At 49.9% G+C, this 24,646-nt stretch overlaps 9 protein-coding genes across 9 annotated transcripts; 6 read left to right on the top strand and 3 right to left on the bottom strand.

The window, feature by feature from the left end:
• Positions 1-322: 322 nt before the first annotated feature.
• Positions 323-1,453, top strand: AA0111_g9904 (hypothetical protein; the record flags this gene model as incomplete). Its single annotated transcript, XM_028656515.1, has 1 exon — positions 323-1,453. One exon carries the CDS (start codon positions 323-325, stop codon positions 1,451-1,453), a length of 1,131 nt encoding a protein of 376 aa, XP_028502485.1.
• Positions 1,454-2,327: 874 nt separating this feature from the next.
• On the top strand, positions 2,328-3,230 carry AA0111_g9903 (hypothetical protein; the record flags this gene model as incomplete). The annotated part of the gene is made up of 1 exon (XM_028656514.1): positions 2,328-3,230. The coding sequence occupies one exon, from the start codon at positions 2,328-2,330 to the stop codon at positions 3,228-3,230; it is 903 nt and encodes a 300-aa protein (XP_028502569.1).
• A 1,218-nt stretch (positions 3,231-4,448) lies between these two features.
• Positions 4,449-5,567, top strand: AA0111_g9902 (hypothetical protein; the record flags this gene model as incomplete). The annotated part of the gene is made up of 3 exons (XM_028656513.1): positions 4,449-4,599; positions 4,648-5,234; positions 5,301-5,567. The coding sequence occupies 3 exons, from the start codon at positions 4,449-4,451 to the stop codon at positions 5,565-5,567; spliced, it is 1,005 nt and encodes a 334-aa protein (XP_028502568.1).
• Positions 5,568-6,433: 866 nt separating this feature from the next.
• Positions 6,434-7,276, bottom strand: AA0111_g9901 (hypothetical protein; the record flags this gene model as incomplete). The annotated part of the gene is made up of 1 exon (XM_028656512.1): positions 6,434-7,276. One exon carries the CDS (start codon positions 7,274-7,276, stop codon positions 6,434-6,436), a length of 843 nt encoding a protein of 280 aa, XP_028502567.1.
• A 2,087-nt stretch (positions 7,277-9,363) lies between these two features.
• Positions 9,364-10,957, top strand: AA0111_g9900 (Ammonium transporter 1; the record flags this gene model as incomplete). Its single annotated transcript, XM_028656511.1, has 4 exons — positions 9,364-9,381; positions 9,440-9,803; positions 9,855-10,002; positions 10,051-10,957. 4 exons carry the CDS (start codon positions 9,364-9,366, stop codon positions 10,955-10,957), a joined length of 1,437 nt encoding a protein of 478 aa, XP_028502566.1.
• A 2,470-nt stretch (positions 10,958-13,427) lies between these two features.
• Positions 13,428-14,585, top strand: AA0111_g9899 (hypothetical protein; the record flags this gene model as incomplete). The annotated part of the gene is made up of 2 exons (XM_028656508.1): positions 13,428-14,426; positions 14,475-14,585. 2 exons carry the CDS (start codon positions 13,428-13,430, stop codon positions 14,583-14,585), a joined length of 1,110 nt encoding a protein of 369 aa, XP_028502547.1.
• Positions 14,586-14,933: 348 nt separating this feature from the next.
• Positions 14,934-16,343, top strand: AA0111_g9898 (hypothetical protein; the record flags this gene model as incomplete). Its single annotated transcript, XM_028656507.1, has 1 exon — positions 14,934-16,343. One exon carries the CDS (start codon positions 14,934-14,936, stop codon positions 16,341-16,343), a length of 1,410 nt encoding a protein of 469 aa, XP_028502546.1.
• A 1,039-nt stretch (positions 16,344-17,382) lies between these two features.
• AA0111_g9897 (hypothetical protein) lies at positions 17,383-20,614 on the bottom strand (the record flags this gene model as incomplete). The annotated part of the gene is made up of 5 exons (XM_028656506.1): positions 17,383-19,345; positions 19,445-19,878; positions 19,940-20,329; positions 20,381-20,477; positions 20,568-20,614. The coding sequence occupies 5 exons, from the start codon at positions 20,612-20,614 to the stop codon at positions 17,383-17,385; spliced, it is 2,931 nt and encodes a 976-aa protein (XP_028502543.1).
• Positions 20,615-21,124: 510 nt separating this feature from the next.
• Positions 21,125-24,357, bottom strand: AA0111_g9896 (Ergothioneine biosynthesis protein 1; the record flags this gene model as incomplete). The annotated part of the gene is made up of 10 exons (XM_028656505.1): positions 21,125-21,191; positions 21,244-21,325; positions 21,391-21,665; positions 21,716-22,055; positions 22,135-23,266; positions 23,324-23,553; positions 23,774-23,895; positions 23,970-24,071; positions 24,131-24,175; positions 24,233-24,357. 10 exons carry the CDS (start codon positions 24,355-24,357, stop codon positions 21,125-21,127), a joined length of 2,520 nt encoding a protein of 839 aa, XP_028502542.1.
• Between the last annotated feature and the right edge of the window lie 289 nt (positions 24,358-24,646).

Below are 24,646 nucleotides of genomic sequence, written 5' to 3'. Positions count from 1 at the left end.
TTAGAGTGCCACGACGGTGTTTTGGCTGCGCTCCAAGACTGTGGGGCGTCCTGGAGCCAAAATTCAATACTCTGAGACGTAACTGTGCATATTTCTAGCTAAGAAGAGAGGGGTTAATGGAATAGGGACGATTCAAACAATGCATCCTTCAAGTATAAAGATGAGAGAGATAACCTGCACTGTCTCGACATCGGCCACCAAGCGGATATCGATCATACAACAAAGTCGGTAATTGCGGTCCTCCGCATTCCACCATTCGTTTACACGAGCAAACTTCGATCACTAAATACTCAATCGTTAATAATACTGCTCGATCTTGATCATGCGTCTCACTCAAGCTGCTGTCGTTGCCATTCTGGCCTTTACTGCCGCAGCGACGCCGATCGCCGTCCGTAGAGATGATGCAAAGGCCACTGAGGAGTATCAAAGGTGCTGTGAGCAACGCGACAAGTACGACCATAGCAAGATCTGCATCCCTCCAAAGGTGGAGGTTCCTCACGTACCCGAACCTATAGGGGATGGCAAAGAACATGGAGATAAGGACGAGCACGACGACGGAAGCTACAAGCCCAACAAGCCACAGCCAGGCCCTCCAGTCAAACCAGAAGAAGATAAGGATGAACACGATGACGGTGGCTATAAGCCCCATCCACCTAAGCCTCAACCAGAGCATCCACCCCCGAAGCCGGAGCACCCGACTCCTCCAAAGCCAGAACATCCACCTCCAAAGCCAGAACCACCTAAGCCAGAGCATCCTAAGCCAGAACCTGAGCATCCCAAGCCAGAGCCTCCGAAACCAGAGCATCCACCTCCAAAGCCAGAACCACCTAAGCCAGAGCATCCTAAGCCAGAGCATCCTAAGCCAGAGCATCCTAAGCCAGAACCACCCAAGCCAGAACCTGAGCATCCCAAGCCAGAGCCTCCGAAACCAGAGCATCCACCTCCAAAGCCGGAGCACCCCAAGCCGGAGCACCCCAAGCCGGAGCACCCCAAGCCAGAGCCCCCCAAACCAGAGCATCCACCTCCAAAGCCAGAACCACCCAAGCCAGAGCATCCTAAGCCAGAGCCCCCAAAACCAGAGCATCCCAAGCCAGAGCCGGAGCATCCCAAGCCAGAACCCCCCAAGCCAGAGCACCCAACTCCTCCCAAGCCCGAACATCCACCCCCAAAGCCCGAACATCCAGTTCCTCCTAAGCCGCAACCTGAGCATCCCGCTCCTCCCAAGCCGCAGCCCGAGCACCCGCCTCCCAAGCCCGAGCACCCCACTCCTCCTAAGCCGCAGCCCGAATACCCAGCCCCTCAGCCGGAGAAGGAGGAGGATGATAAGCCACATCCAGCACCACAGCCAAAGCCCGTCCCGGAAGCCGATCAACACGGTTACTACACTTTCGGGGAGGAGATCAGCCTCAAGTGTGAGGGCGGTAAGATCGTGGTCAAGGGTCACAAGTATTAAGCATTACTACGATTAGGAACATGAGAGGAGAGTTGTTGGTGCAGTGAGAATGTCGCGTGTCAGGCTTAGCGGTTTGCGATGAGGCGTGTTTCCCAGACTACGAAGGCAGCTATATCAAATCATTCGAGTTATACAAATACACAGCATGCATATACCGTGTCGCCTGAAGTATTTTGATTGGAAATCATATCCTAGGGGCGCTCAAATGCCTTCGCGAACTTTGTGAGAACGTACAGTGTACCTATGAATCTCCCCCGACACCATGTTATGACGCGGCAACGCGATAACGCGATGACACGTGACAATGTAGGCTCCGGCCCTAGGTAGGGTTCGAGGGAACTTGAGCATCTTGCAAGCCATCTCAGACGAACCTTCACGCCTCCAAGTCCGTATCCTCAGAGCCGCGGCCTCATACTCCTCGTCTCCCGCTCTCATAAACCTTATAATCTCACCTTTCCATCGCCTACAAGCGTTGTAATCTCACCTCACCTGCACCCAGGTATGAACTTAGAAATCTTACCTCCCTGGAGCCGCGGGTCTCTTACTCCACCTTTCCCGTGACCACAAGCCTCATAATCTTACCTCTCCCGCATCGACAAACCTTACGATCCACCTCTCCTCCACCTACAAGCTTAACAATCCACCTCTCCCACATTTACAAGCTTAACAATCCACCTCTCTCACATTTACAAGCTTGATGATCCACCTCTCTCACACTTACAAGCTTAATAATCGACCTCTCCTACGCTCTAGAGCCACATAATCCGCCTCTCCCGCCGACAAGCCTTGTAACCAACCTCTTCTCCGCCGACAAGCCTTGTGATCCACATCTCCCGCGCCCACGAGCCTAGTACATCACTTGGCAGACGCTACAATGTCCCAGGCGCCGGAGCTTGAAGAGAACCAGCCTTTTGAGATGAAAGAGGTGACATACTCAACAGAGACTCTAGAGATGACGATGAAGGAGACGCCACCATTCACCGAAGGAGAAAAGATTGACGAACTATTGAAGAAACCCACATACCTCGTAATGAAGCATGACAAGAGGCGAACCCTATGGCAGTATTACAAGAACGATGCAAACCACGAAGACACAAGGGAGATGCTAGAAATCAGCCAAACGGCACCCTACCTGCATTTGCTTGTCACCACATCGACCGACTTGAGGGCATTGGTAAGAACAAAATACGACGCTAAAGAGTGGCTGGCCTTTCTCGCTACGACACACGTTCCAGTATTTCCATGGGAACACTCCATGTATTTACTAATCCGTCAAGCACTAAGATCGTGTGGCATTCGACCTAAGGGAGCTCTTGCAGGACTTATCAAAACGAAAAAGAGGAGCGATAGCTTTGCGCGAGAGAAGGATATGGACTTCTGTCCATTGCCTTTCGACGAGTTCTATATCGATGATATCGAATTAGCAGCAAAGTGGTTCCACCTCACGCCCATCCCTCATCCAATGACTGCAGACGGCTTCGACGACAAGGTGATGAGCGCCCATGGAATACTGGAACAAGTCAGGGCACTGCCTAAAGTGAACACTGAAGAGCTTCTCAAAAAGGCCATATACGCAAAGGCCACTATGGGAAGAAGGGATCACTTCTGTCAAGCACTAATCGCCAGCAACAGGGTAGCATTTGAAATGACATGGGCCAGTTGTTTGGAACATCTGGGTCTTCTTGACTTGAACAAAAAGGTGAATTATTTGTCCGATCTACTGGAGACATTGATTAACGCATCTGCAGGATACAAGAGCCACAACAGCACAGCTTAAGAATACCCCTCTACCTCCAGAATATACCCCTCCGCGTCCATTATCGGCCGAAGACATGCATCGAGATTACGCTCAAATACATGATCCGTATCACATGATACGTTTGCTGCAGGGACATTCCTTTACCGAGATAGAGCGTCTGCTAAGCCTCCACCTAAACGCAGACCCATATCGCCCAGCAGTACAAAACGTCTTACGCATTGAGGCCCGCGAGTCTTGCGACAAACCCCTTCGACTATAGCGTACAGGAGTAGAGCACCGGCTCTATCTTGTGCTTTCCGAGTTACATCTGCATTCATCATCTTAAGTCCAAGAGTTGTGCACAAGGAGCATGCTTTGGAATCCTGTGATCATCTATTTCACACATATTGAGTTACTTCTGCATTCATCATTTCAAGTCCGAAGGTTGGGCACAAGGAGCATGTTTTGGATTTCTGGGATCATTTATTTCATACTTACTGAGTTATCTTTGCATTCATCATTTTGAGTCCCGAAGTTGGGCACTAAAAGCATGTTCCGGATTTTTTGAATCATAACATTTCCATCTTGTATGTGCAGGCAGATTGCAGCACTATTCTTATAAATGCTATCCGCCTGTCATTATAAGTCTTCCATACTCTTGCACCTGTGATGCATACTCGGCTACTTCTTAAGCCTCATAGGCGTTGGTGACTTACCTGTAGATCCTATGGGTATCTTGCGTGTATTAGCAACTAAACCGAGGATGCAAATAGTCATCTGCATGACAGGCTTTTATACTTTCCTCCGTCACTTAAATTGCTAGGAGTACATCGATACTGCTTTTGTAATCAACAAAATGCTTCACCATCTGCATGCAAGGTCCAGATTTCTCAAACACTCGTTCCATCGTTCTGTTAATATCTCCTCAGCAGTCTCGTCACCTTTTTTGATTCAACGCTAAGCTACAAACACTGCATTGCTGAGGTGACGGAGACTTCGGGCTTGAGTTACCAATCATCTCCGATATAGTCATGCGTCCTGATTAGCGGCGCCTAGCGATACCTCAGGTAATACACATCTATGAACAGATCTAGACGTCTCTCACCTTGCAGCTAGCGCGACCAGATAAGACGCTATAATACTCACAACAACCTCTCAGCTTCCACGCTTCTTACAACAACCTCTTAACTTCTTCGCTCCACTAATAATTTCCTGAATTGGTTGTTAATCACCTCTACCTCTCTACCATCGACCAAGATGTTAGGCAACCATGGGATCTGCACTTCCGAGAACCATGACCTTCTTGCTTGGCTAGCTCTCCACCAATCAATGCTGCACGGAGGGCTCTCTCGAACCAGCGACACCTCTATTTGGCGTGAGGAGATGGACCAGGCCATGTCCAGGAGAGGTGAGTCTCTAGAACCATCAAACAATATCGAGTGGACTAACAGAACAGGCGACTACAGCGTTGAAGGACTGATTGGCAAAACGCCTGAACGAGGACTAGCATCACTCGTCGGAAATCTGTCCTTTGTTCGAGAGTTCGAATTAGCAGTGGACTTCATGGGCGTTGAATCAACCATCCCGTTCAATGCAACTATTGAAAATTTCGCAGACCTGTCTTCCTGGAACGACAATGCACTCATCCTGAGTTTTCAAGCGTTGCAGGCGTGCAAACAATTACCAGACGACCGGGTTGCGGTTGTCACTCCAACCGATGATGATCTAAGCAAAATCGACCTCGATCCCACTATATCTACGCTTTTCTTGCTACCATGGGATAACATGTGGACATGTGTGCTGTGGGACCACAAGAAGCCAGGAAACGAGTGCACCGTTGCGCCTAATACATCGATTCCTCGATCCGATGAGCTCCAAGCAGCGATCAAGGCTTATATGGCGTACATGGCGTACAGAGCTCGAAAGAAGTTGGAAGAAAACGGTATGGAGGTTGACGAAAACACCACGGAGATTGATGAGAACGCTATGGACATCGACGAGAACCAGCCCGAGGTACCGGAAGAATTTCTGAATGCGCTCAAAGTAAGTCAGCTATTTCATCTTTTGTCTGTTCTTCAGGAAGAGCACCGTATACTAACGGGAAATCAGGGTAGTTCGCGTAAGGCAGCAGGCGGCCCGAAGGCGATGTGCGAAGCCTGCCAGATTTTCAAGTCTTCTCTCAAGTTTGACGATGAATGGAAGTTCGCCATTTGGGCTCTTGAACAAATTGACAAGCGGTTTCCAGATAAGTTGGACTTGACCATGTCCCCTCTCCCGTCAAGAAAACTGGAAATATCGGGAGGTAGGCATCTTACGGATGGAAACGTTCCTCTTCCTGCTTCGGACGATTCACCCTCAGGTTCCGGTACCGAGTAGTTTGCCTCGTCTGGTTCTGGTTTGTGGGGTTGGTGTTCTGGCTTTGGGAGTGGCGGTGGCGGAGGCAAAAACAGCATTCAGCGAGAGGATAAGTCTGGTTTATCGTGTAACATAAAAAGTAGTCAAAATGATTGAAGTTGACGTGGCACCTCTTGCCATGTACTTCACAATCAACCTAGTTGATTCGGTCTACAGTTGCCTAGAGACACTAATTTGACATGCTTATTTTACTAAACAACGACTGCTTGTGAATAGCTGGAGAAACCGCCAAATTGGCACCTAGATCCTCTACTACACTGCAGACTACAAGAGTACAAAAAGAGACACAAATACGATGTTAGCGGCAATGTAGACATGTTGAATGCATTTTGTCTTAACACTCTTGCAGAGGCGGTTCTTTGTAGCAGGCTGAAAGATGAGCTCATCACTCGGTTCTTTCCTTTAGATAAAGTGATTCCGTGTCCGAGCCTGTCAAACAAAACGACGCAGAGCGAGTGATCATCAAAGCGCGTAGTTCGTGCCTTGCTTCAGAAGGAAGCGGTGATTGGTGCGACGAACTACCCGTGATTGAAGCCCTGCTTGACATCTCGTTAATATCGCGGCTCAGCGGTGGATACACAGCGCCGTCTCAAGTCTTTAATGGAAGGAGATGCAGTGCTGTGAGTGCTGTACGAACCAAACGACCGCACGTACGTCGAACAAATCAACAATGTGAATCTGATGCTGGGATTGGCATCACAAAGGCTCAATCAAATAATATTGCCAACACTACTACAACACCCCCGCTTATATTTTTCTAAAATATGAGGTTTCCATTAACGCTGACAACACAGTCGGAGGTTTTGTCCTTCGACATTGCCAACATCTCAGCCAACGAGCTCCTGCGTCAGCAACCTCTCCTGCCCACTCAGGTAGTGGTGCTTCTCCAACCATCGTATTTTATCCTTGGCCCTTTTCAAATTCAATTTCACCTGAGCTTCCTTGAAGGCAGTAGGTACATCCTTGGCTATCTTGCTAGCGTCTTCGATGTGTTTGACCACACTCTTGCCGACCTTGCCTGTCGTAGCCTTGAATCCGTCCCTGCAGCAGGTTTCGATGATTTCTATCGTTGATCGACGGCGGGGTTTTGGTTTGGCATCAAAAAAGGGATAAGGATCGAATACGACGTACTCTGGAGGTGGATCGTGGTTGGGGGGATGTTTGTATCGACGTGTGCATCTTCGCGGTCGACGTGTACGTTGGTCCAAAGCCGCTACTGTCATTGGAGAAGTAGGTGGGAGACTTGCGGCCCGCCCCTCTGAGACGTGAAGCGTTGATGCCGCCAGTCGATGCAGTGCGAGGTTATCCTCGCTCGCAGTCGCACTAGGAAGATAGATACCAAATCGGCGGTCATCACTGACGCTGTGACCGGTCATCCTTGTCTGCGGCCCAGACCCAAACACTGCTGCGTATGTTCCTCCTCTGTTTGCGGTTGAGACTTTGGGTGCAAGCTCGATGCGAGACGGATTGGTGGTACGAGGAAGGGCTGTATCGGGCGCAACGCGAGCTGGCGGTAGGGTCGGCGCATTCTGTAATGTTAAAGTGTTAAGTTCTTCTCGTAAGGCATCCACCCAGGTGTTCCTTTCAACCTCGTAGACTCTTGTTTCTGATCTTATGACATGATCCCCGAGAAGCGAAATCGATCGCGGTGTCTCATTGAGTGGCCACATCAGAGTTGCCGGTTTGCTTGTGAGTGAACCGAAAGGCACAACTCATGAGACAAGGGCGCCTGGTGGGGTAGGAAAGAATGTAATGAGGGGTCTTGTACCGTCATAGTGCATGGTGTAATTGCGATAGCCGGTTCTATCGGCGACTGTCTGCTCGCAGTGGTTGACCATGAATGGTTCTGGTTCGCCTAAAGTCGTAGTGTCCGCGACGCGCCCTGCGCGCTATCGAACGACGGCTTTCCAAACGGGTGTATGTAATTGGCGCGCTTTAAAATTCAAAGGGATAATAGCGATTGCTGTCAGGTCTACCTATTTGGCGCACTGCAGACGCGCCTGTGAGTGTGTATCATGGGCTAAAGGCGGATGTTTGGAAAAGAAGCTGGGTGAGGGCATGACGACAGCCATTTGGGTTCTCTTGGCGAAAACCGAACCCATCACAATAACCGACAGCTTTTCTCTTCTCACCAATACAACACGACAAAACATGGCCATCGTTATACGACCTGCTTTGTATCTAATTCTGAACAATGCCATCTGCGTAGATCGTCGGGCTACCTCCATCAGTCAAATGTCCGCCCTACGGCATACTGCGCCGTGATTGTGCAATAACCCTGACCAACCAATAGACGAGAGATCTCATCCAACGAAATGCTTGTAGTATGTGTATCTACCCCCATGACGGGATACATCTGAGACTTTACTAATCACGTCGCAGGTGACCTGGGAGACTGGGAAGATATTGGCAGCACGCATCCTTAATAGCTGATAGAGTTCCCTGGCTTCATGTCTTATGGCGAGAGATTCTATGTCCGTGTCGACGAAGGGATAGCCCTAGCCCAAAGGACTCTTGCAGAGGCAATGCCTCTTACATCTTGTGCATTGGCACGAGGCTCACGCTCTGTACGTTGTTAAAAACGCTGGTGCCAGCCGCAGGAGAATGAAGAGAATGCATATATTGGCTGGGCAAATGCGCCTACCCTGATATGTTCATCGATCGTACGATCGAGCAGAGAGGGCCAGGGAGGCTATAGCGTTCAGCGCAGGAAGGGACGAGTTGCTTTGTCCTGAACGCAATGTGTAAACCTTGCAGTAACCGGAGGCCCAATGTTACTTTGCAGGATTCCCTTACAGCCTGTGTTTTGGGTGTATACGGTAAGTGATAACCGTGCAGCAAATCTGGTCTTGCATCCTCGCGGCACAGTACATGGCACTAAAATCCGGGCCCAGATTGCCTGTTCAGAAAGCGCTAGCTGTACTATGCAAGCCCTCGCTCTCATTCATCTTCGTCAATGACTGCAGTCTCTACTGACATAGTTGCAAATTTGCGCCTAACAAGAGAACGACATTCCATGATACCATAGGAGTGGATCAGCCCCGTGGCACGGACCTGGTGTTCGGAATCACGGACAAACGGGAGTAAATCAGCCGCCATCAACGGCGGTACAGCAACACCACGCGGTAGCCAATGTACGACATTAGCGGGATGGAATCTGTCTATCTTCACTCCAGATTTCGTTACACAGAGCGATTCGTAAAGCACCGTACAGCCATCGGTAGGTCGATTCTGGCCAACCAATCGCCCCTGTTCCAGACAGACCGGCTTATCACTCAGGCACAGGGGCTATACCGCTTTCATCCCGTCTCTTATCAGCCACTAAGACCCTGAACTCTTACCTTCACCATTCTATACAAGCGCGACCATGGCTTACGGGCCTTGGCTATTTGGGACATGCAATCCGTCTTCGGAATCCTTCGCGGCATCAAATCTCAGGCCAAACACAGCAACCCAAGCCAGAAGCTCCACAATATGCGCTCGGCTCCATCAGCATGGGATTCCTAACGCTCTGCTTATCTTTGCCCAGACGGCGCCACGTTCAGCGTTGGGGGCACAGCAGCGTCGTATGTATCGAAGTAGAAGGCGAACCGGGTTTGACGGCGCATCAATCTCGGTCCCTGGAAATTGGCCGGATGGTGTGAGGAAAGGCGTTGAAAGATATATATCCGCTGGAGAGCCCCTGCACTTCTTGTCTTCTCTTTCCAGAACACCCCTGAGGTTCCAGTCATAGTCGATACACTGACACCCCTACACCATGGAGGTACCACCCACTGTATGTTTCCCCAGCAGACAAAAACGTCCAACATGCAAGACAACTGACACAAGCGTAGCCTGAGTTCGACCCGGCGAAGCCCAATGGCGGCAACCCAGATATCGAAAATGTCAACCTTCAATACACTGGCCTGGAGTTCCACTACATCTACCTTATGATCATGGCATTCCTTGTGTTTTTGATTATACCCGGAATCGGTTTTCTTTACTCCGGTCTTGCTCGCCGCAAGTCGGCACTTTCTATGCTCTTCCAGTCGTTCGCAGTCATGGGAGTAGTTACATTCCAGTGGATGTTCTGGGGTTATTCGCTCGCATACTCTCGCTCGGCCAGTCCCTTCATTGGCAACATGGACAACTTCGGGTTAAAGAATGTCATGTCGGCACCCTCGCCGGGCTCATCGTTCTTACCTGAGATCGTGTTCTGTAGGTATCTCATGGATTCCGAGCTAGATCGTACTTACTAACTGTGCGTAGGCCTTTACCAGATGCTTTTCTGCGCATGTACTGTACAGCTTGTTATTGGTGGATCTTTTGAACGCGGTCGCATCCTGCCGTCAATGGTCTTCGCCTTCTGCTGGGCAACTATCGTGTACTGCCCAATCGCTTGCTGGACCTGGAATGCGTAAGCCTCACAGATTGTGCTTGCTGAGACATACTGACGGTCTTCTAGAAATGGTTGGCTTTTCAACCTCCCCTCTCTAGACTTCGCAGGTGGCGGCCCCGTTCACATTGCATCCGGCTGGTCTGCCCTCGCCTACGCCTTCGTCCTCGGCAAACGCCTTCACAAGGGCGACAAGATCCACGGAAAAGCTCATAATCCTACACTCGTCTTCATCGGCACTGTCTTCATCTGGTTCGGCTGGTTCGGCTTCAACGGAGGTAGTGCTCTTAACGGCACCGTGCGCTCGATGTTGGCTGCCTTCAACACCAACACTGCGGCCTCCTTCGGAGTTCTCGGCTGGGTGTCGGTTGAGTACGTCCGTACTAAAGGTCACTTCTCTGTGGTCGGTGCTTGCTCTGGAGCTATCGCTGGTCTTGTCGGCATTACTCCTGCTGCAGGTTATGTTTCTGTGTGGATAGCCGCCCTCATCGGTTTTCTCACTGCTGCGATTTGCTCTCTTTGCCAGAATGTCGATAAGTGGATCAAGATCGACGAAGGCATGGATGTCTTCAAGCTCCACGGAATCGGTGGCATGGTTGGCTCCTTCCTCACTGGTATTTTCGGCCAAGCCTGGATCTACGACCTCGATGGTATGGGTCCGTATGACGGCCTCGGAGGCATGGATGGTGTAGGTGTGCAAATCGGTCGCCAATTGGCTGAGATTGTCGCCATCGCCTCTTACTCTTTCGTCGTCTCTTGTATTCTCTTGTACATCTTGAAGTTCATTCCTGGCATGCATCTCCGCGTCACCTCAGAGGCTGAGATGATGGGTCTGGATCTCGACCAGTTTGGCGATGAGCAGATCGGTGATTGGAGTCTCATGGAGCAGAACCACTACGAGGCGAACGTCAGTAGCTCGAGCAGCCAACATGTTCCCACATCGGTTCCTGCGGCAGCAGTCGGCAAGCAGGCCTAGTGTCTGAGGGGTATATGCTCGATTTGAAACTTATGCCAGTACATCCGCAATAGCCTATCCAAGTTGCATAATACGGCGGAATTTAGCAGTAGACTTCCGGCCGTCGATGAGCAGTATATGGCATTAATAGAGCCTCTAAATATTTCACAACCTTATCTTTTATAAATAAACTAATTTTCATTCGCGCTTTATTCAACACATACACCCTATGAACCAAGCACAGTCGCACACAGCGAGTTCCTTACACACTTCATTACTTTCGTACTCGAGCGTGCGATTTATGATCTCCTACGAACAGAATACACATCCACTCTTTTGCAAACACCACAATACTATCGTTGTCTCCCCCATCCTCTCCTGTTTCAAAGGGTTGAAATATCTATCATTTTGCTGAATCTCATTTCTCGACTGAAGTCATGCCTTACAGACCTGATGGAAATATATCGTACGCTATGTCGTCGTCCGAGGAATCGTCTTCCGAAGCTATATGAGCCTGTTGACGAAAGGGAACGGGTTTTTTTGCCATGAATGGTGCGCGGCTAGATATTGGAGTCGTGAGAGATACCGAGCGCGTGTGGCAAGAGTACAAAGTGGCACCCATTGCCGACTGGAAGATAGAAGCCAATGTACCAGATAAACAGACCTCTGGTCGTTCATCTATGCTCGTAGTTCCTAATAGCGACAAACGCCTTTGATGCCTGCAATCAAACGTCGGTGACGCAGACGATATCGCAGTCGTTGATGATACTGGAAGGGAGACCAAAGACGATAGTGAAGACGTTGAGAGGCTATGCCGTAACGGTAAGGAGTTGAGACCCGCACCTGAGGAAAGTCTCGTCGGCTTAGTCACTTGCAAGGAGCTGTGTGTTGTCGCGTCCGATTTGATCACGTTAAAGCAAGTATTACCGGTAGCGATCAGATCTACAAAACTTCCCTGTACCACCAGCTGCGCGCGTCGCACCTTTAATGCTCGTGAAACGTCGGGTCGGAACGGAAGGAGTTCCTGAGCACTGAAATCGCCTGTATACCGAGATAGTCCAGCGAAGAAGTCTATCATGAACTTCTCCATCTTCGTGTGGGTACCGAGATGGGATTCCAGATATATGAATGCCTCGTAGTCTAGAGGTACTTTGGTGTTTGCATTGAGTAGCTCAAGGTAGAGAATGCGATACACATCTATCAGCTTGTTCTGCAGCCGCATGTCGTCGAGCATGTCCGCTAGATGCCATGCTTTGGCGAGTTTGAGCATCCTGTCGCAGCCGCCAGTAAGTTGCGTCAATGGATCTCGTACATTTAGTCGCAGCCGTCCTAACGAACCATTGACGTTGAAGTATGCCAAGATAACTTCAAAGACAAGAGCGTCAGTGTTCTTGATTCTGCATCCATGCACTAGACTTGTGCGTAGTACACGACATGTCCTGAGAGCGGTGCGCGGGACATGAACAAGACGAGCATTAGGTAGTCTGCCCACTTGAACTTCGATATCGTTGCTATTCGAAGATGAGGTACTTGTGGAAGAGTTTTTGTCAAAGTCAAATCGGAAGCGGAACGTCTCTCTGAATAGCTTGAACATCTGCGCAATGGCAGAGGAAATTTTCTCGACTTAAAAGCGTGAAATCGAATGAGTTGGGACTCTAAGCCTGGAAGATTGTGCCAGAATTATCGGACGTTCGTTGGAGTAAGGAAAAGTGAATGAAGGGATGTCAACGTTGACGCACATTATTTTGATGTGAGAACCATAGGCAAATCCAGAGTTCGCTTGGCTGAGATGTCGGGTACGGTTCTTGATACTCGAAATGCTCCTAAGGTTCGCTAAGGGTTGAACCAAGGTTGTTGGCGTCCTTCCTGATTTTATTGAAGCCACTCAGTTCAGAGCAACGTATAGGAAGCCAGAAGCTTGTGGGGCTTTGGTTTTGCCAGGTTCAACAAGAGCCGTGTAGCCATGAGAAAGAGCTCAGAGCCGCATACTGCGGGGCCTTGGGGTGCTTTTGGACGCTAGAGTAAGGTAAACCGGACATGAGCTTCCTCCGATGAGTAAGATGGTAGGCTTATCTTTCCTATGCCATTAGACTGCGGGTACTAATACATTCATTCAGATCGCGCGTATTATCACTGCGCACTGGGAACTGAATAGCGAAAGTCATGGCGAGAGTGTGCGAGGATTGCCCAATAAGCGTAACGAGGTTACCAACAGTAATCGCCGGATAACTGTTTGGAGACTTCAGCCCATAGACTATACTTCGCATACCGATGAGTTTTCCGATAAGGCGGTGACGCGAATGTGAATAATCGATCACTGCCTATTGATAGACGACTTTTGACGGAGATGAATTGACAGGCAACGATGAAGTTAGAGAGTGTCAAGGAGCAGGCGGCCAGGGATAGCGATAATCTTCGCACGTGCCCCACGCTAGTCGGGCCGACGCCAATTGGAAGCTTCGCGTCATTGCAGCTACACTCCAAACACGCGATGTTTGCATACAAGATAGGCGGACCGTCGCTGCGGTGCGCATGCTATGCGTCTCAACCACCGGCGATTTCCGTCTTTCGTCCGACCGTGTCAAGGCTTCGCTACCTTTCGCAGCAGCGCGCACAATACGCCCAGCTGAGAAGTGAAGCCCCAAGGCCTAACAACGAACAGCCACCTATACCGGAAGAAGTACTACGACAGGCGGTGGACGATGCTTCCGACGACACATATACACAGTTTCCCAAAGTCAAAGTGAGATACTTGATTCCTGCAATTTGGGCACTTTCTGTATCCGGCGGCATCTTCTACGGTCTCGCCTACCTAGAGGCCAAGAGCGAACTCAAATCCAAACCAGCATCTGGTGGAGGATGGCTTCAAGCGCCACAATGGAGTACAAAACAACGTGGCCCGCCGACCCCGACTGAAGTCGTGACTGGAGCCTGGACTAATCTCGATCCAATTTCGAGAGTCACGTATGGAATTATTGGAGCCAACAGCGGTATCCACCTGAGCAGCTTTCTACTGCCCAGAGCCTGGGAAACACTATGGCATCTGCCCGCTCGCAATGTCAATTACACACAATTTACATCCATGTTTGTACATGGTGGAGCTTTGCATTTCTTCGTCAATATGTACTTCTTGAACAACTTCATGGCCCCAGTCGGATACTCCCGCCTATTCGAGGGCAGCCCATACCATACATTATCGTTCTATCTCTCAGCTGGTGTGCTTTCGGGCTTCGCTCAACACTGGACAACTTTGAGCACTCGCATACCTTTTCACAGGCGACCAATCCCTGAAATCTTTATTCGCTCCGGAGGCGCATCAGGAGCATTGTTCGGAGTTCTTGGAGTCTTCTGCATGCAATATCCTCATGCTGGTCTAGGAATATTATTTGTCCCTGTACATTTCGACGCGCAATATGTGCTGCCCGCGATACTACTTTTCGATCTGGTTGGCATTATTCGAGGGTATAGCTTTGTGAACTTTGGTCACGCAGTAGGTTCAACACGCAGAGCGACGCATATCACTTGCTAACGACGACAGGCTCATTTCGCTGGTGGAATGCTGGGCGTAGCATACTCGTATTTCGACGGGAAGACGAATATTTGGAAGCCATTGGTGCGCCATTGGAAACGCCGCCTGCAGCAATCCTAGTCGCTTGGAACGTCTTGGGTCGTCTTTGACCATGCAGAAGGCTTGTAGGCTTCAAATTGCTTGAAGTTGAGATGGAAGTCTCATTCGTAAGCCATAACCGCAAAGCACACATGTTCTCAATATATGCAATATGCAGTTGACCAACGAACACAAACACGATCAAACTCCAAAGCGTGTTCAAAGCAGGCGTGGTGTTGCTTCCAGGTCAACGCAAAAATTGCTTTGTTCTCTTTCACGTAATGCAAACTAATGATGTCGCAAAGGAGAGCTCCCAGGAGCGCTCAAGAGCATATATTCCACATACACGCCAATACTCTTTCCATGCTAGACGGAAGCATGCAAGCTAACATGTCCAGTAACAGCGTCACCATCGCACTCGAACTTGGTGACGGTTCTCATGTTCCATTTGAACTCAGTAGTCGCATGCGTAGGCGATGTTTCGTATTGAGCGCGATACCCCCAGGTGCTATACTGCGAGGTGTGCAGTTCGAGCCTTTCCGAGCTGTGATGAACTACCTGCACAGCGGGGAGTGTCCCCCAATCTTCACAGGTCTGGCCGAGGGCAACGCATCCCTGCTTCTCTTCGCTCAAACGTGGGTGCTAGCGGCGCAACTTGGTCTAACTGGATTGCAGAATGATCTCATGACGATGATGATCGGCATTCATGCTAACATCGTCGACGGAAGAGGTGCAGACTTAGACTTCCAGTATACTACCGACGAGTCCCTCCTCGAAGCTTTCCAATATCTTCGAGACCAGATCGGACGCAACAGTCATGCCGAAAACTTCCTCATATGCTTTGCTGGTAGGACAGCGCCTTCGATCAGCGAACTGGAACGAAACCTTGATACTACGAAGACTGACCCTGCTATTCGAAATGAGATATTGACGGAAGCACGATCCTTTAGTCCAGACCCCATCAAGAATCAGCCAGAGGTGTTCTTTGTTAACGACAAGAGGCCTCCTTCATACCCACAACTTGAGATGCAGCCAAACAAAACAGCTTTAAGTAATGGACGTTGGACGTCTGCTCACACAACACATCCGATCGATGTAAACGACGCCGATAGACCACAACTAACCAAGACTTTTGGAGAGTTCGGTAATGGTACACAAAAGCACTCCTCAAAGACCCCTAAGCACAAATATCGTGTAGGCCATCTCAGATCTCCAGATTCTACTCACACGCTACTACATAGCTCGTTCTCCAACCAGCCAGATGAGGCTTGTGATCCCGGAGTGCGCATACATGTGGGCGACCCCGATGACCCAAATCTGTCGTATCCTTCACAGGGTGTGGAAAATCCCAATGGTGACCTTAGTGCTTCTACTGTATACCATGATGGCGTGTTGCACTCGGATCGACCTCTATCATTACCATTGCCATCGGTCCTACCGCCGCTTTCCTCACCATCACCACCATCGGCATCCTTGCAATGCCCACGCCCGCCTGTGTCCCCACACACCCACTTATCATCTCACCGATCCTTTGTTGGTTCCCAAGATCGAGGACTCAAGGCGCCGTGCGTCATCCAGGTCTACCAGTATAACAACAAGGCGCACGACAACGCGTATCGCATCCACAACGAGAGCGAGAATACTGTAGCAGCTCAAGTGCAGGGCCGTGGTAAAGGTGGAGATAGGACTGTAAGAGCAGTAGCAAATAGTGGTAGACAAAGCCAAAAGTTAATCAGGCAAAAGAAAGGGAAACGATGCAGATGGTTCTGCCTCTTGACTTGTGGCAGTAAGCACTACTAGAAGGGGAGATAATTGGGTGGCAGTATAGAATGATGCAGCGTAGACATTACGGGTACCCTCAATCTGATTGGCAGGCGATCTACACTTGTACATATGCCATCCTCATCCAAAAATATTTACAACCGATCAACCTCTCTCTAATCCAACCCTCTGGTTCCACCGAAAATACTTCTTCCAGCACAGTGTATACTCCACAAACCAGTCTCTAACCTTATGCTTCCCGTTCATCCTACTTTTCGCACTAGCCGTCCAGATCTTCTCACTATCCCGACGTATCAAGTCTATGCTATTCACCGTCCGTGAAGCAAGAGATCCTAGCTCTTCAACCTTCACATCTTCTTCTTCCTCTTCTTCCGTGTCTCCACTGTTACTGATGCCGCGATCTGGAATAGAGCTGTCAATGACAATACTGCCGATCACTTGGAGGAATGGGCGAGAAGTCTTTTCGGTATCTTCTATTTTCCTTGTTGTATTGTCGATGCCCATGCGTCCTAGTGAGAATGAGGGTGTTGTTGCTTGGCAGCGGGTGAGTGGGTACATGGTCGCGAGAATGCCACTATCTGTCGTTTTGTTATGTGACAGCATGCTCCAAGAGCTTGTGGGATGGACTCGTCGAATTTTATCGGTAAATTTGTATGGTTGGTTGTAGTCACTAGCGTTTGAAAGCCGAGGTTGCCGTCTGTATCTTATAGGCTCAAGGTATTGTCTGCTAAACAAGAGTGGATATGGCTTCTGCTTGATAGTGCCTGGATGAATTCGGGGATGCGATGTCTTTGTGAGCTCGCAGAGAATGAAATATGATCTGCATTATATATACTAGTCAAAGTTTTGGGCCTTGCTTGTAATGCTAAACGCGGAAGCTACGACAACTGTAATAGAATTTACAAATTATACCAGGGTTCGACATGCTCTTGACTCCGCTATATTACTCATCCTAGCGTTCCTAATTGGAAGCCCAAATACTCTGTAATCTTAACAGCCAAACTGCACATGCCCGGCCCACTTAGACTGCGCAATGCAAAGCGCGCTTCGCTTCCTGTTACAAATCGAGCATCTTGACGTCCGCTGCCCTAAACTTCTCGCCAAGCGCCCTCACCTTCTCTTTGAATTGCTGCTGGAGCTCTTTGGGCATCGCCGTGAACCCTCCGACCTCCTTGACCTTGTTCCTCAGGTCGGCTGGTAGTAGTTTCAGATAGTCCATGTCGAATGAGTTCATCATCTCCGCGAATTTCTCATCGAACATCTCTTCGAACTTGTCCGCGCTAAGTCCGTATGAATAGCAGCATGGGCCCTCATGTGGAATATCGGTATAGCCTAAACGGCGTAACGTCTGACGCGCGAGTACCTTCATCTTCTGTTCACATTCGGTACAATACCACCGCGACACCAAGCCGAAGCCAAGCTTCTTTATGCATGATCGATGAAAGTTCCCAGTGGAACAGAAGCGATATGAGCAGACAACAATGTCCGTCTTTGAAGATTCTGTCTTCGGTAAGGCAGCACGACAATAGCACATGTACTTCGTATCCAAACGTTCGAACTCGTTGCGCTGGATATCCTGTAGCATACTCTGGGTAAGCTCCTGCTTCATAATACCGTTCTTAGCGTAGAGTTGCTCAAAACGAAGCTCTTGCGCCATGAGAGTTCCGGGATTGTATCCATTCTTGACGTCATCATACTCCTTCTGTAGACGCGCGGGCACGCCGTCTGGGTTGCGATTGCGCGATCGGCTGATAGGGTCTTCCATAAAGTAATTGATTAGGTCGTCGTCTATGAGCATCAAGCGGCCCTTTGTTCGATGATCCTTCTCATATAGTGACAGCAGCTTCTCGCCACGGAGGCGGTTGAACGGTCCAGTACTACACAGCTCAACACAAGGCATCGCCAAATAGCACTGGTCTGTCAAAGGATCAACACAGGTGCAATCTGTGTTGAAGTTAATATCCACTGTCAAGATTGCAAGTGCGATGTACTCACGAGGCTCGTGGAAAGGGCAATCCGGGACGTTATTGTTCTCAAAGGAACACGAGCTACTGTGTGAACACCCACTCCACGACGGCGAATATGGATTGGTGAGTTGATCAACAACAAGATTGCGTACAAACCGGATCCATTGCATGTGCTTGCCATGTTTTGTGATCGGCATAGATTCAGGCGGAGGCACCAACGATATCCCATCACCGGAATCGTGAATCATAGCAATTGGCTCTACCATAAGGTCGACGAACTTCCCTTCAGTCTTGGTATCCATCGAGAAAGATTGCAGTGTCTCATCGATATCTAAGACGTTGGTGTCGACCTCGGTCTTTTGTGGTGTAGAAGGGCCTTGCATTGAGATGTCAGGCTCATCTCCAACGTCTTCGGTGATGATCACGTCTGGTGTAGAGTGCTTCTTTTCCTTGCGCTTAGCTTCTCGAGCTTTCTTAGCTTTCTTCTTTTGTGAAACCGCGGCATGGTCACTGGCATCGTCTTCAGTCTGGAAAACGAAGGTCTCAGGCTCTTTCGAAGACCAGATCATCGGACGCTTCACCTCACGAGTTTGGGAATATGCATCATCGAACGACGTTTTCGCATCGGAGATATCGGGAAAGTTGCGAGAGTCAGAAAACCATGGTGCTGGCCCAGGTCGAGAAGCCTGAGCTGGGCGCTTGCTTGGGATATTACCCCAAACACGTGCCTTTGGTATCTGCTTTGTTGGCACACCTCCGTTCGTAACGATCTTCCAGCCATTGGAGGCTGTCTTGACAGGCTTCTCTGCGCGACCACGCACTGGATCTGGTGCACGCTCTGGAGCTTTAATGTTGATCACCATGATCGCGGCAGCTGGCATACCAGAAGCTGGAGCATGTGGCAAGGATAGTAGTGGGGTATGATAAGGCTCGATATCTGCAGCGTAGAGTCCATCATCGCCACTAACGCGCTTGTGACTACTCTCAAGATGTCTTCGGTCCGGGCTGTGAGCAGTTCTAGGCCGGCAAGGAGACTGGTCTTCGAATTGTTCGCTAAGAGATATTAGCTGACAGCCTCTTCTATTGATTCCACAGAGCTATTCGGCGTCTCTCTGCAATCCGGTCAACCTGAGACAAGGAAAATGAACGTACCTTGGAAGTAAACTGGTTTCATGTACAGGAGTGATGGCACCACTGAAATCATTCGAACTGGACGCGAACTTCTCACCAGTCTTCCAGTCCTTGTCGGTATACCTTTCTTCTACAATCCCGTAGGATGTTTTGTTAGTATATCTGAGGTAACCAGCCCGCCGCATGCGCGACTCAGCATTGTCTTTGTTGACCAACACAATATCCTCAAGCACGGCGTGCTTCAAACCGTCGACGAAATTGAGAAATGCCTTTAGCTCTTTCCCCTGCAATCCCTTGGTTTTCGTGTTGCGCTTGAGTAGCTTGTTGATGTGGAAGGTCTCGAGGATGCGTTCCATCTCGGCTTCGAAGTCGATATCGGGCGTATCTTCGTGAGCCTCCGCGAGCTTCCTAAGCCCCCTCCGGTTGACCTGTGTGCTATATACATGAGCGTGGTACTATGAAAGAATTAGCAAAAACAATGGAAATCAACGAGATCAGTATAACTCAAGCACTTACTCGGAGCTGCCTTTCGATCTCATCGACCTCTTCTGGATTACGCGGTCCGTCGGCGTCGTTGCTCGTTGTGCCTTCAGCGGAGTGCACGACGGAGTCGATGTATCCGATCTCCTCCAGAGTGATGACTCTCGATCTACTGGCCGCTCTCACAAGACGCTTTGCATCCTTTCTCTCGCGCTTCGACAATGGTGTGTCCTCGTCACCGGGTTCTCTCACTCTTCCACGTTCCTCTGGCCCGAATTCATCTGGTACGATGTTCCAATCGACCTCCCCGCAACTCTCGTAGACGGCACGTAACCGCTCGGTGATATCGTGATGGCGCCTGTAATGCTGTTCATCAATTGTCATACAGTACTTGCATGTATGACCCCGAAGGCGCATGAACATAGCCTAGACAGAGTTAGAACGCCGGTTGCTTCGTGTATATCCAACATGACGAACCTGGTGGAAGCGGACACATGGCTCGCTGTGCTTGCCGAAACAAGACGCTCTGGCACCGGGATGGCTCAAGGGACGCTCACAGAACCCGCAGTGGTGTCTGAAATGGTCAGCGATAGTATATGTGTTGGGCGTTTGCCTCCGAAAGGTTCCGACAGCCCGAGTAAATAAACACTGTGAAACAACTTACTTGAGCGCCTCTGAATCTTCCCACTTAAAGAGTAGACTGTTGCCCATTTCTTGCAGCAAGCTGTACCTTTCAGATTGACAATAAATTGCGTGGTTCGTGGTTGTGGAAAAAGGTAGGTGGGGTTTGTGCTATGCCAATGCGAGTGGGGAAATAGACGACACTTTTGCCTGGCCGCAGAATCTTCAGTGAATAAGACGCGTGGTAGTTTGAAACTCTTCTCGCTAACGCAGCGGGGTGAGGTGCAATGGTCGTGCGTGATGGTGTATTCTCATAGCCCAAGGCTGACTACGTAATTGCGGAAAGAGCGAGTGGCTGTGACTACACGACGATGAAATGATTTCTGTAGAGACTGAATCCAACAACATAGAAGTGATGCACATTCGCGCCGGACCAAAGGAAGTGCCTCTTTTGCTACGAAAAAGCGACTCGTCGTTGCGGTGAAAGATGCAGTGACCCGACGATCCGTACAGTTTCGCGCCGCTGCACCATCGTGGCCGGGACTAAGCACAGCATTTGGAGACACTGCAAACGCAAACAACGAACCAGGCACCACCAATCTAGGCATCTGACACAACACGCGCACCAGCCCAGACATAGGGATAGTTGCGTTGGTACCAGTTGACGCTTTGATACGTTAGTAACATGGCCTCGGCTGCAGTTGCCGCTCTCTACTCACAATGTCTTTCGTCCAGCAACGCGCGGATGCGTCGCCCACGATCCACCAAGCGTGACGTTATGTTTGCCGTCGAAGAAGTCGGCTGCCTACTCTTAGCATCGTCTTATCATGTGTTGAGGAGCAGAAGCCCGTCGGATCCCCTCATACCTGTATAACCTGGGTACAGCTCCATCGGCTCAAAGCCGTCATGCTTCTCCAGCACAGTACTAGTCCATTCCCATACACCTCCCAGATCAGATTGGCCACAGAGCTTGTTGCCCTTCTCGACCACTGAGACTGGGTGCCAGTGTTTGAAGCCCACGTTCGTCCCTTCAAGGTCAATGAAGAGGTCGTGTGGATTGAGACCAGATACTGTGCCGGAGTCGCCGTTAGACAAAGAGTGTGGTGGTGGCGTCTCAAACACTCCTTCGTTGATCAAATGCCTGCAAAATTTTAACCATGAATCCAAGGCGTTGCGAAGTACACATATTACCCGTTCACTGCTGGGATCGTGTTTCCAAGCGATTTCTCAAACTCCGGCTTCATGCCGTCGACGTAGCTGTAGATGCTTCGTGCTTCTTCCATCGTGGGGATACGACCGCCCATCCACTGCGCGCAGCCAGCTAGTTCGTCGTAGGATGCGACTACAGGCCAACCCATGGCAAACTTCAAAGGGACAATACCGTATACAGTGCGGACAAATTTGCCCTCTGTAATGCTCTGAGGTGAGCCATTGGTTTCATTATGTTGACCGTTCACCACACTGTCTCTCTTGCTGATGCTTGTGTCCTTACCATTAGGGTATGGCTGCTTGCACCACGACGCAGGTATAGCTACACGGAACAGTCAGCGAAACTTGATCAGAGATGTGGTCAAGCCAGCACCAGCGACTCCACTCCAATGTTCACGTACCTGTCTTTCCTGTCTCAGACAGATATGTGGCGTACTCTCCGTTCGTGATCGGGCGAGCCTTTGCGCGGAAGGACTTTACGTGCGCTGTACGGCGAGGTCTCTCGTTATCCCATCCAAAGTATCGTATGGTTTTGAAGTCATCCTCAGGGTCTTCAAGACCTGTTTGGATGTCTGATTCAGGAATCGTGAACCACTGGTTCTCATTTGCCAGAGTCTGCGACTGCGCTGCAAATGCTGCAAAGTCTGGAACCTTGGTGCCAGGAGGTGGCAAGACCTTGTCACTCTGGATCAGCATGTAGAGCAAAGTCTCCAAATGCATGACTTCATGCTCAAACCCGATCCAAAGTGCTCGAGACACACGGCCATTCGATTCCGCCTCTCCTGAACTATAGAGCGCTTCGACTTTACTTCGTACCGTCTCTTGAAATCCTAGAATGGTCTTTAGCGGCGGCCACTCTTCAGGAATCTCGGAGTGGGCATGGCACTGAGTTGGATCTTCGACATCAGGATCAACGCCGCGCTCAAAGATCTTCCAGAAATAGGCAGGGTCCGAAGGCTTGCCGGTGGTGGCGCGGGCGATGTGAATATCTAGGAATGTAGGAATGTGGCCGAGGTAGAAGATACACTCGTTCCGAAGTTTGATGGGCTTGGAGAGTAGCTCTTCTTCGGGTATCATGTCCTTTGAGACCGCGTCCCAGGCCGTCCAAAGTTCCCGCCACTCGGCCAAAGAGGGTACTGGATTCGCCGCGTACTCCTTTGGCTTAGTGTGAAAGAACACTGCGGGCTTGGAAACAAAATGCAGACCGTAATCGCCCTTGGCGTTCGCCCATACAACGTTCTCCGCGAGTTTGGCCAGCTCCCAAAGCTCTTGCGCTTCTTCGCGGCTGTACTTGTAAGATTCCTCAATGCGAATTTTTTCACCCTGTTTGATCGGGACACCGTCGACAACAGTGTCTTTGAGTGGTGCGACAAAAGCGTGATGTCTTCCAGCTTGGCTGTCGTACTCGCCAATGGCTTCCCAGTTCTGAATATCGAAAGCTTTCTCGCCCATGATTGCGTTTGCGTGTTTCAGACCGTTGAGGATGAATTTGTGCGTTACACCGTTGCAATCGTTGTACGCATGGTAAACACGCTAGTAGAAGTATATGGTCAGCGTGTGTTTACGTGCATCTCGTAATAACAGTTTTACCTCGGGATCTTTGCATGAATCGATACCGATAAGCATGGTATCACCAGTCTGTAGGACTGCACCAAACCCAGCAAGGAATGGCGGCACCTCATGGCGTTTGAAATTGCCCAGGCTGGAGCCCAGCCAAAGGATGGTCTTTGGTTTCCCTTCGACTTCGGGGGTCTTCAGCCACTCGAGAGCATCGTCGTACGTGCCGTACAGCCCAAAGCACTTGACATGCTTGTATCCATCTGCATGCTTGGTTAACAAGATCGGAAGGGTGATCCACGTAGATCAATGTAGCGTGCAGTGATAAGGAGATAAGGGCGTTGATTTCCACTATGTTGACGCACATATATGCAGGTTCATGCGGGTCTGGACCACATTCACTGAATAGTGTATACTGTGGCACGCTTGATTTAAACCCCACCCCCTCTCTGCAATATCAATTATTATGAGATAATTGCTTACCTGTAGGTATTTCGCCGAATGTTCTCTCCAATTCCGGAAGAGACAGGTCGACAGCGTAATACTCGACGTCCTTGCCAAGACGATCGACAGCCTGTAAAAGTATGTTCACCTTTCTGAGATTGCTACACAACTATTAGTACTCACGAAGCACAGGGCTCGTTTCCAATCTCTTTTTAAGTGGGAGCCGAGACCCTACCCGCTCCCCAGTTCCACGATGATGGAGTTGGATGGGATTCGTTCGGCGATTTTATCCGCATATGTCTCGAGGACCTCGATTTCGGCATTTGTCAAGTAGTACCTGGCGCAACGAACTTGATCAGCTCAACGTCCATACAAGCCACGAGTGAAGCAGCTCACTCTTCTTGGTATGTGATTTCTTCGAACAATCGGAGACCTTCCTGGCTGATAGAAGAGAAGTGGGGTTAGCGTGCATCTGACGCCGGTTACACCGTCGCTTACTCGTAGAGCAGCAACGTAGGCAGCTTCTTTTCGCCACCATTGTTCGGCCGCAAACCATTCTTGATATCAGCAAGAATATCAGACTCCGCGGTGTCTGTCCGGATATCGATTATTTTGGTCGCCATCTTTCCGTGATGCAGGGGCTTGGATAGTATCGTAAATCGGTAAGCCCGTCAAGAGCCGTTCTACTAAGCATACCCAATGCCGAGGGCTGCGCAGTACTTATATGGTGCGAAAGGTACGTAATGTGGGTACTCGGACGCTTATGCCGTGCGGTAGCTGACGGTAACTAGAGGGCCGGTAGTATTTCTAATGGAATAGTGTCGAATGCAAAGTCTCGTCAGTGAGCACATACTGCCACACTGCTTGGCTAGCGGCTGCAGTGGTAATATCACTCGCAGACTCGCAACAAAT

This window comes from Alternaria arborescens (genome assembly GCF_004154835.1).
Source record: "Alternaria arborescens strain FERA 675 chromosome Unknown contig_30, whole genome shotgun sequence".
Classification (NCBI taxonomy): domain Eukaryota; kingdom Fungi; phylum Ascomycota; class Dothideomycetes; order Pleosporales; family Pleosporaceae; genus Alternaria; species Alternaria arborescens.
This window is presented reverse-complemented; position numbering and strand designations above follow the sequence as displayed.